Source organism: Diabrotica virgifera, chromosome 8, assembly GCF_917563875.1.
Source record: "Diabrotica virgifera virgifera chromosome 8, PGI_DIABVI_V3a".
NCBI lineage: Eukaryota > Metazoa > Arthropoda > Insecta > Coleoptera > Chrysomelidae > Diabrotica > Diabrotica virgifera.
This window is the reverse complement of record NC_065450.1, coordinates 152,141,478-152,152,404: the sequence shown is the minus strand read 5'-3', so window position 1 is coordinate 152,152,404 and position 10,927 is coordinate 152,141,478. Positions and strand designations below refer to the sequence as shown.

Genomic DNA, 10,927 nt, shown 5'->3' with positions numbered 1-10,927 from the left:
TTCGAAACGGCGTAACCGATTTTGATAACTGAACATGAGTTAGTTTGAAACGTATTGACAAGTAGTATCTGATGCATCTAAGGTCAAGTATGATAACTCAAGGTATTACAGAAATTATTGAGCTTGAAAAACCGTTTTCCCATAGGAAATAGAGTTGATAACACTTATGAAGCATATAAGTTAAAAATTCGAATTTTCCCAGATATGAGGGATACACCGTTAGAAACGTCTAGAGCAGCGTTTCCCAACCGGTGGGTCGCGACCCACTAGTGGGTCGCGGACAGATTTCAGGTGGGTCGCGGCGTGGCTCTTACAGTAGCTGAGTGGCGTACAAAGTACAGAATAGCGTAACATCATGGGTGAGGGATGGGTCGCGAATATGAAAAAACATCAGAAGGTGGGTCGCCAGATATAAAAGGTTGGGAACCACTGGTCTAGAGTCCTCCTACAAACGATCAGTTATTGGCACAATTCGTAGGTTGAAATTTTGAGTAATTGTCGAAAAACCAAAATCTTCAAAGTTTAGTTTTTCAGTTTTTCGGCTATACTGAGCCGTGTGTATGTCTGATCCTAAACGCTTAGGCACCATCTGAAAGCTTAACTCAACGCTATTGATTTGGTTTATTTGCGGTTTCCTGCCTCTCCTTGAATCTAAGATATATATCTTCAAAAAATATGCCGTTTTGTACCTACCCAGTCCTATAGCTAGCTTATGGGTGGTCGAAAGTCACAAACTACACCGGTTCCGAATCGGCACTTTTGAAACAGAAAAAAATCAAATCGGTGTAACTTTTTCGCACACATACATACCTGTTCCCAAATACAAACATTTTCCCCTTTTTAAATAGAAATTGAATAAAATTTCTGAGCTCGGTAACTTTTGAATGGTATAACCGATTTTCAAAATTCCAACATGCGTTGGGAAGGTAATGATCAGTACTATCAGAAGCCGCAAAGGTCGGACTTATATTTTCGAAATTTTTGGGAGTTTTGGGGACGAGAACGAAAAACAGACCCTGAATGGGAACGGCCGTAAAATCCACACCCTTGGACCAAAATGGATGGGCGCGTCTTTTCCTATACTTTAAGATGGGATTTGGCCCCATTTTCAATTCAGTCCGATTTAGAAAATCGAAAATTTCGTGTAGGTACACAGGGTGTTTCATTGGGAAACGGAAATACTTTAACGGTGAATAGAGGTCACCAAGCCGGTTCTAGATATACAACATTTTTTGCCCTGCCGACTTTTATAACCGAGTTACAGGGTGTTTTATCGATTTTGCCCATTTCTTTCCTAAGCCATAACTTTAGAACCACCCTGTATATTTTTTTGATATTTGGTACACATATGTCTCATTCAAAACCCAAACGACCGACATACTAACCATAAGAAAAATCCAGGTCCGGATTAACAAAAAATTATAAAGTAATTGTGAACTTAAAACAACACCCTGTATATTCAAATTTTGAAAATCTGTTTGCATATTTGAAAAGAGCACAAAAAAGTAAGTTTAATGGTGCGCTTCAATTTTTCGGCCAGACAATTCTATGACTTCAATTTTGAAATTATATTTTTTTTAAGAACTCGTGACATTAAAAAGCAGGTCTTATTAACTTTTAGTTATAAATTATTAAAGTTAATGAATAAATTCTCATTTTAAACATAATCAATACTAATTTACCACATTGGAACAACCCAATTACTAATGACAAGAAAAATCCAGGTCCGGATTAACAAAAAAATATGAAGTAATTGTGACCTTGAACCAACACCCTGTATATTGAAATTTTGAAAATTTGTCTGCGCATTTTAAAAGAGCATAAAAACTGTGATTAAAGGTTCATTTTAATTTTTTCGCCGTTGATTTAATTACATCAATATGGAAATTATATTGAAATTTTATAGAATGAGATTAAAAACCAGGTATGTACCTATTATTAACTTTTAATAATTTAATGTTAATGAATCAATAATGATTTTAAAAATACTTAATACTTATTTACTACGCTGGCTTCATGGATTCTCTGGATTTGTAGCTGTATGCACATCATTAAAAATTAGAATTGCGGGAATTGGGATATTTTAATGATTTAGTAAAGAATTAAAAAAAAAACAGCTATATCTAATAAAAAAATTCATTTAACCAATTCAACAATTTAACATACATTAAAAATATTTGAACTATAACAGTTGCTAAAAATGTCCGCCATTTTGTTCGATGCATTTCCTCGCTCGTTTTAAAAGATTTCGAATCGATTTTCTAATTACATTGAGATTGTTCTTCATTTTTCTGGCAGCTTCTTGTGACCTTGACAGAATTAATCAATGATTTCAAAATTGCCGTAATTAAATTATCTACGCAAAAATTTGACATGCACCTTTTAACGCAGTTTTTGACGCTCTTTTAAAATATGCAAACAAATTTTCAAAATTTCAATATTATACAGGGTGTTGTTTCAAGGTCACAATTACTTTATATTTTTTTGTTAATCCGGACCTGGATTTTTTTGTCATTAGTAATTGGGTCGTTCCAATATGGTAAATAAGTATTGATTATTTGTAAAATGAGTATTTATTCATTAACTTTAATAATTTATAACTGAAATAGTTAATAATATCTGCTTTTTAATGTCAGAGTTCTTAAAAAATTCAATATAATTTCAAAATTAAAGTCATAAAATTGTCTGGCCGAAAAATTGAAGCGCGCCATTAAACTTACTTTTTTGTGCTCTTTTCAAATATGCAAACAGATTTTCCAAATTTGAATATAAAGGGTGTTATTTTATGGCCACAATTACTTTATAATTTTTTGATAATCCGGACCTGGATTTTTCTTATGGTTAGTATGTCGGTCGTTTGGGTTTTGAATGAGACATATGTGTACCAAATATCAAAAAAATATACAGGGTGGTTCTAAAGTTATGGCTTAGGAAAGAAATGGGCAAAATCGATAAAACACCCTGTAACTCGGTTATAAAAGTCGGTAGAGCAAAAAATGTAGTATATTTAGAACCGGCTCGGTGACCTCTATTCACCATTAAAGTATTTCCGTTTCCCAATGAAACACCCTGTATAATATAGTGTCGCATGTACGGAGATTGTGCGCCACTGGCGAGAACTATTGTTCTCTGGGATAACTATAGATAACTAATCCACTAAAACAAGTTTGACTTCGTAAATTCTAGGTTTTCGCCCAACGTTACCGGAAGTAGAACTGGAAGTCGATATTTGAACTTTTCATGTAACTTTAAGTCAATTGATATACGATTTCATTAATTTTGAGTAATTTTTGCCAAACTTCCGATCATAAATGTTTAACCGGCAATGACATCAAAACCGGAACAAAATATTCGAGCTCAACGTTTCTGTTTAGGCAATACGTAAAGTATCCTTAACAATAGTAACCTATACTTATTGTACGGTTATAGAGTATATTCCCATAGGTAAGCTGGTTAAGAGTAGATAACGATTTTTCATATGTAATTTAAAGTATTATCTGCATAAATGGCACAAAGAATATTTGCTACGAGAGGTATATGGTTCAAAATGCATACAGTATCACGACTAATAAGTTATGTTCACATACATGTAGAGTACTTACAGTTTTATTCCTTGATGACGTGTCACATCAGAGCTCTGATTGAATTCCATAATCCATTTGGTTCATTTGTAAGGCACTCACTAATACGCTAAATAAATCATCGTCGATAATACTGAGCAGATTGAATTATCTGAGCGGTATAAAACGATAGCAAAAAAAGCCGGTAAAATGCGGCCTTTTTACGAATAGCGGGAGCGTCGATAGATTAGAGATGATTCTCGTTAGGAAGCTTTTGACGATCTGCCCCGGCGAGGGGTTCAAATGCGAGTCTCAACAATAACCTGGAGTTTCCAGAAAGGTTACATAAATACTACTTGAATTTTAAGTAATCAGTAGTACAGGGGCGTAACTAATTATTTTAGTGAGCCGTGTATAATATATTTATTGTACATATTGCCGGGGGCGACAGGCGAGAGAGATGGCCTATATCACCTCGAAGAGAGGGGATTGGCAAAGATGTGCACAACGATAAGAAATGTTTGAAGAAATTAGAGTTTATATACACAAGGGGTAACAACGATAAAATGGAGGAAAACGATAAGTTTTCCCCCTAGGGATAGATTTTAATCTTCCAGGGGAATCACAGCGATTTTCGTAATACCACGAAGAAAATCACCGTGAGTAGTGTGAATCTTGACAGTACGAACTAGACCATCCTTACCAGGCAATACATCTATTACCCTGGCAGTTGGCCATAAGAGTGGAGGAGTACCATCCTCCTTCAACAGAACCAAATCCCCGATCTTGACAGGGTCAGTAGGGTCGGTCCATTTATTTCTTTGCTGCAGGAGGCAAAGATAGTCTTTTTTCCACAATTTCCAAAATTGCTGTTGAATTTTACTAATACGCTGAAAAAGATTCAACCTATTTTCAGGTATCTCTGAAACACTTGGTTCAGGGGGCGCGGTTAAACTTCTTTGAACTAAGAAGTGAGCTGGAGATAGGAAAGCGAAGTCATTGGCGTCAGACGACATCCTAGTGATGGGTCTCGAATTTAGAATAGCCTCGATTTGGCATAATACTGTGTTAAACGCTTCAAAGGTGAAGTGGGAATTTCCTATAATTCGATAGAGGTGATACTTCACACTCTTTATTCCTACCTCATGGAGGCCGAATTGATGGGGGTTGCGGGGAACACCCATCTTGAAAGTTATGGAGTTTTGAGTACAGAATTCCTTAATCTGTTCCGAATTATTTTGATTTAAGAAAAAATCATAGAATTCGCGCATTTCATTTTTTGCCCCATGGAAATTTGTGGCATTGTCGCTCCAAATAATACTGGGCGTGGATCTTCTGGCAATAAACCTTTTCAGAGTAAGAATATAGGCTTCTGCGCTTAATCCTGTGACGAGTTCGATATGAACACATTTAGTGCTCATGCAAATGAAATAGGCTACGTATGCTTTGTAAAGCGGTGCCTTCCTCAAATGTGAGGACTTAATTAAGAAGAACCCCCCATAGTCCACTGAGACGACTTGGAAGGGTCTAGTGGGGAGTACACGATCGGGATGCATATCTGCCATCTGTTGAACAGAATTGGGTGTCATGAATCGGAAACAGTTTACACACTTACGAATTAAGCGTTTAATCTGTCTTAATCCGTCAATTGGCCAGTACTTCATTTTGACATACGAAAGTACTGTTTGCGCGCCTGAATGTAATAACTTATGATGAGCTTGAGTCAAGATTAGTTCTACAACTCGACATTTAGAAGGAAGTAGAATGGGGTGTTTTTGATTATACGATATGGGGGCGTGTCGGAGACGTCCTCCCACACGAATCAGCCCATCATTATGTTGTAGGAAGGGGTTGAGTTTACGAATGGCTTTATTGGTCACGAGTTTAGCATTTTTCAATTCAAGAATCTCTTTTTTAAAGTAGATACTTTGGATATACCTGATGATCGCGTGATCAGCGATCTCCATTTCGGGTGGCGTCAATATATCCGTATCTCGTGGAGAGTTATTTATTTTCTTTTTAATATTACTGATGAATCTAAAAAGATAAGCGACAATTCTTTGAATTTTACGAAAAGAAGAAGATTTAGCGAATAGATTTTCAAAGGTGTCGTTGAGTTCGTGATTTGTTGCTATGTTTGAGACAACTAACTTCCTTAATTCAGGAAGATCATCCTGAAAATGAGGAATTTGATGAAGAGAAAAATCGATGGGATTGTCTCTAATAAAGCTAGGTCCGCATAACCAGTCTTCGGTGGTCTGGGGATTATCAAAGACATTTATCCCTCTGGAAGCGGGGTCAGCGATGTTTTCGTGACTTCTGACGAAATGGAAATCACAAGGAAAAGTTTCCAACAAGGAATTGACCTTTTGAATTCTGTTTTGTACAAAAATGTTCCAAATGTGTTTTTTAGAAAGTATCCAAGACAAGGCAATTGTAGAGTCAGCAAAGAGATGAGATGAAGATATACTCAAATTTTTCTTGAAGATGTGAAAAAGTCTATGAGCCAGAGTGACTCCCAACACTATTCCACAAAGTTCCAATTTGGGGATGGTGAGTTTATTTTTTAGCGGAGAAATTTTGTTTTTAGAAGCGATAAGCCGCGACGATACAGAAAAGTCTGAGTATGTCGCTTTGAGATACACACAAGTGCTGTATATTTTTTCCGATGCGTCGGTGAAAATAATTAATTGAACATCAACAACTTTCTTTTGTAAAAGTAAGCATCGAGGTACCTTGACCTCTTCTATAGTTTTGAATGTCGATAAGAGGTTTTGCCAATTTTTCATAATGATGGGTGAGTCAATGGGTTGATCCCAGTCCAATTTCTGGGACCATATTTCCTGTATCAAGAGCTTAGCGTTCACAAGGACAGGGGATAACCATCCTAGCGGGTCATACAAAGTAGCAATGTAGGAGAGAATAGTACGTTTAGTAACAACATTAGCCAATTTGAAGATAGGAGTTTTAAACGAAAAGTGGTCGCGTTCTGAATCCCAGAATATGCCTAAGACTTTATCAGATCCCGTGAAGTTAAGACTGACTTCAGAGACGGGATTTAAATTGTGTTGAGACAGAAATTCTGAAGAACTGCAGTTCCACTTGTGGAGGAGGAAACCATGGGTTTCTAGCAAAGAAGTTAATTGTTCGAAAAGACAACTTAATTCATGAAGACTGTCAGCACCGCTGATCAGGTCATCCATATAGATAGATTCTTGCAGAACACTAGTAGCAAGTTCGTGGGTATGTTTGTTGTTGTCAGCGATGTGCTTGATAACTCTTTGAGCGATAAATGGGCTACTTGGGAGCCCGAAGGGTAATCTTTGAAATTGATAGCACCGTAAAGGCTGCTGAATATTGTCCCTAAAGAGAAAATTTAACAGAAATGTTTCAGTGGGACAAATGGCGATTTGTAGGAACATAGCCTTGATGTCGCCTACTAGTGCGAATTTAAACTGACGAAACTTAGCGAGAATGTCAAAAAGTTCATGTTGGACGACATAACCTTTGTCTATGACGTCACTGAGGGAGATTCCCGTAGACGATTTATTGTTTGGATCGAAAACTATACGAGTGGAAGTAGTAGAGTTGGATTTGAAAACGGGAAAGTGAGGGAGAAAGTAATTAGGTTTACCTGAGTCATTTAGCATTTTTAACGGCACTTGAATTATTTGTCCGTTATTGAGATATTCCGATATAATGTCCTGATATTTTTCCAATAAATCAGGGTTGAGTTGAAAACGTTTCTCGAGACTGAGAAAACGTCTTTTTGCCGAGAGAAACGAATTTCCCATGTCTATATCTTCGATAGGGAGTTTGAGATTGAGTGTGGACTCATATCGTCCATTGGGGAGAACATTAACATGTTTTACAAAATTAATTTCAGCGGGGTGATCATTAATGAGATCGGTGTTCTGAGGAGCGGCTTCTTCCAGCTCCCAGAATTTTTGTAAATGATCGGATAGTTCCTCGTTGGACACTACCGGCTCATTTACGGCGGAAGGAGTGTTATGAGAACAACAAGTAACGAGAGAGTTTGAATAAAATTCCAAAGCCTTTTTAGTATTTTTCGACTTAAGAGCAAAGTCTGGAACTGACCCTGATATCGTGTACCCGAGTAGAGTGCGTTGAAGAACGGGAAGACCTTTTCCCAAACGAATTATTTCAGGTTGAATGATATCGTTATACAGGTCTGCACCGAGCAGGATACCAATTGGGGATGTTACATGGAACATCGGATCACCTAATGGTATCTCTGAGGGTATGTTTAGTTTGCTCGCCGAAATAGAAATTTGAGGAAGCGGATTTGTTATCTTTGGGAGTACAGAGCACGAGATGTCAAAAGGAACGTCGTTAGCGACAGCGAAAATTGTTGTATCTACAATAGATTGAGACGAGGATGAGGTGGAGTTAATTCCATTGATCCGTAATTTTCCATCTCTAGTGGTGAGTGACAGTTCCTTTACGAGGTCAGCACTAATAAATGAAACCTGTGAGGCCGAGTCTAAAAGTGCCTTTGCGAAGACCCTCTTGCCGCTAGGAGCGACAAGATAGACCTGGAGTGTGCTTAATAACACCAAATGATTATCAAGCGAGGCTGCAGATAGAGCCATTGAATGTGGAGTCGAATTTTGAAGATTAACTTCCGTTTCAGGAGCTCTAACATGTGAGGGCCCCTGTTGTGAATTACCCTGTGTATGGGAGTTATTTGAGATAGCGGTTTTATTATGATTATTTGAGTTGTGTTGGCCAACAGCCGCGGAAGGGTTACTATGACCCGTTTTGTCGAAATGGAGCAACGTGTGATGACGAGATTTACAAACTATGCAAGAGAATTTGGATTTACACTGATCGAGCATGTGAGACCCAAGACAATTAATACAAAATTTATTTTGTTTGACAAAACTAAAACGTTCTTTAGAATTCAACTGCTTGAACTGAGGACAAGAGTAGATCGAGTGAGAGTCGTTGCAATAGGAACATTTCTTAGGACCTAAGCGAGGCGAAAGGTTACTGGTAGAAGTGTCTGAGGCTAGGTGTAAAGAGTGTCTGGAAGTAGTAGTCGATTTTGGTTTTGATTGAGATTGAATATTCTCAAGATGAACAACGCGTGTCTCGATTTCCCCTAGAAAATGGACAAAATCAGGGGTAGCTTGGCTACCACCGGATTGGAACTCAAGAGCCCTAATGGTAGGTGCGTCGAGTTTCTGAGTAGCGATATGTATGAGAAGTAAATGCAAGAGATCTGAAGGGGGCCTATTCAAGTTCAATAGGGCCTTGAAATTATTTGACATGACCGTATGAAAATTTCTTAATTGTGAGTGATTTGCGTTTCCAGAAATAGGAGGCGCATCAAGAATTTGAGAGATGAGAGTTTTGATAAGCGATTTAGAGTTGGCGTACCTTTGTGTCAGGTTATCCCGGGCTATTTTGTAATTGTCACCTGTGAGTGGGATATGCTCGAGAAGCGTCAAAGGCTCGGAAGTTAGAAAACTTTTGAGGTAAATGAGTTTTTCCAGATCACTTAATGTAGTATCAGATCCTATTATTGTATCAAAGGTCTCAATGAATGAATTGTATTCAGTAACTAAGCCACTAAATGGTTTTAACTGAATACGAGGGAGGTTTACTGTTCGTTGCCTAGCCATAGACTGTGAGGTTAGAGAAGAATTAGGGTCAAATTGGAGGGAGGGGGTAGCAGTCACATTAGAACTTTCAATGACCTCTAACCTTTCTTCCAATAGAGAAATTGTATCCAAATATTTATCAAAAACCACAGAGGAATCAGTAGAGGGGGTAGGTTCCTCGGGGATCGTCTCCAGCACATTTTGAGCATCGCGGAAAAGTCCGTAAGAATGTTTGAGTTGTGAAATTATTTCACGAATTTTATATTTGTTTAGAGAATTAAGAGTTGTGGGAACCGAATCAGCCAACTTGGTTATATCAAGTTTTGCGGTGAGCCTCTGTCGGTTATATTTTGATCGGTCAGCCATGTTGCGAGAATGTGAGATTAGATAGATTATTTGCAAATGTCTAAACCTATAAATCGATGCGAAAATGAGAGAATATGTACAATATATTATATATTACACGTTTAATAGTGTGAGATTGGCTTAATAGTATCACCCTGTATGAGCGCAGATTAGAATATGAAATGCAAAACTATAAAATTTCAAAATATATGCAATTTTCCAAAATGGGTATTTTTCAGCAAGTGTGAGACACCCTTAACAAGTATTTAAATTAATTAAATTGAAGGAAAAAACAATTATTTATTTTCTATAGTTTTCTAGAAGTGTAAAATGAGCTTAAGCGAAGCTAAATGTAGCAAAAACTTACAATTTATGCAAGAAAACAAAATTATTTTTAATAATTTTTGTAACCTGTGAACCAGGCTTAATCGGATTCAAAATTATAAATTTAATTTAAATCAAAAGGTTGAACAAACAATGTTAAAATTATAACACCCGTACTATCAGCCAAGAAATGAGTACACTTTTTGTATACTATAAACAGAAAAATATATTTACGAAAATAAAATAATGTAATATATGCAAATATTTTTTCATACAAACAAAACGACTCCTTTATTTGAACAAAGCAAGTAGTTTCTGAAATTGCACGTGTAGACCGGGCTTAACAACCTACCAGCTATTGTAGAGACGTGCTGGGTTAAATACTGAGAATTTGAGTGCAGAAAGAGAGGAATATTTTATTTTTGTGCCGGGGCGGCGTGGCTTGGAAATTTCCAAATGCAACAGAAAGACACTATAAATGAAAAACCGTTATTCTCAGAATAGAGATTATCAAAATATGCAAATACGAAGGACCTTGAGGATTTAATTAATAAATAATTAATATGATACGGCTCGATGGAACAGAAATGTTTAGGCAATACGTAAAGTATCCTTAACAATAGTAACCTATACTTATTGTACGGTTATAGAGTATATTCCCATAGGTAAGCTGGTTAAGAGTAGATAACGATTTTTCATATGTAATTTAAAGTATTATCTGCATAAATGGCACAAAGAATATTTGCTACGAGAGGTATATGGTTCAAAATGCATACAGTATCACGACTAATAAGTTATGTTCACATACATGTAGAGTACTTACAGTTTTATTCCTTGATGACGTGTCACATCAGAGCTCTGATTGAATTCCATAATCCATTTGGTTCATTTGTAAGGCACTCACTAATACGCTAAATAAATCATCGTCGATAATACTGAGCAGATTGAATTATCTGAGCGGTATAAAACGATAGCAAAAAAAGCCGGTAAAATGCGGCCTTTTTACGAATAGCGGGAGCGTCGATAGATTAGAGATGATTCTCGTTAGGAAGCTTTTGACGATCTGCCCCG

The 10,927-nt window shown here is 37.0% G+C and overlaps 1 protein-coding gene across 1 annotated transcript in view; it reads right to left on the bottom strand.

Moving 5' to 3' along the window:
• Positions 1–6,219, bottom strand: part of LOC126889995 (uncharacterized) — a 241,029-nt gene extending 234,810 nt beyond the window's left edge. The window contains exon 1 of the mRNA XM_050658796.1: positions 3,363–6,219. Coding sequence (XP_050514753.1) covers positions 4,166–5,527 — 1,362 coding nt within the window. The 5' untranslated portion in view covers positions 5,528–6,219 and the 3' untranslated portion in view covers positions 3,363–4,165. The remainder of the gene's footprint in view (positions 1–3,362) is intronic.
• Positions 6,220–10,927: the final 4,708 nt, after the last annotated feature.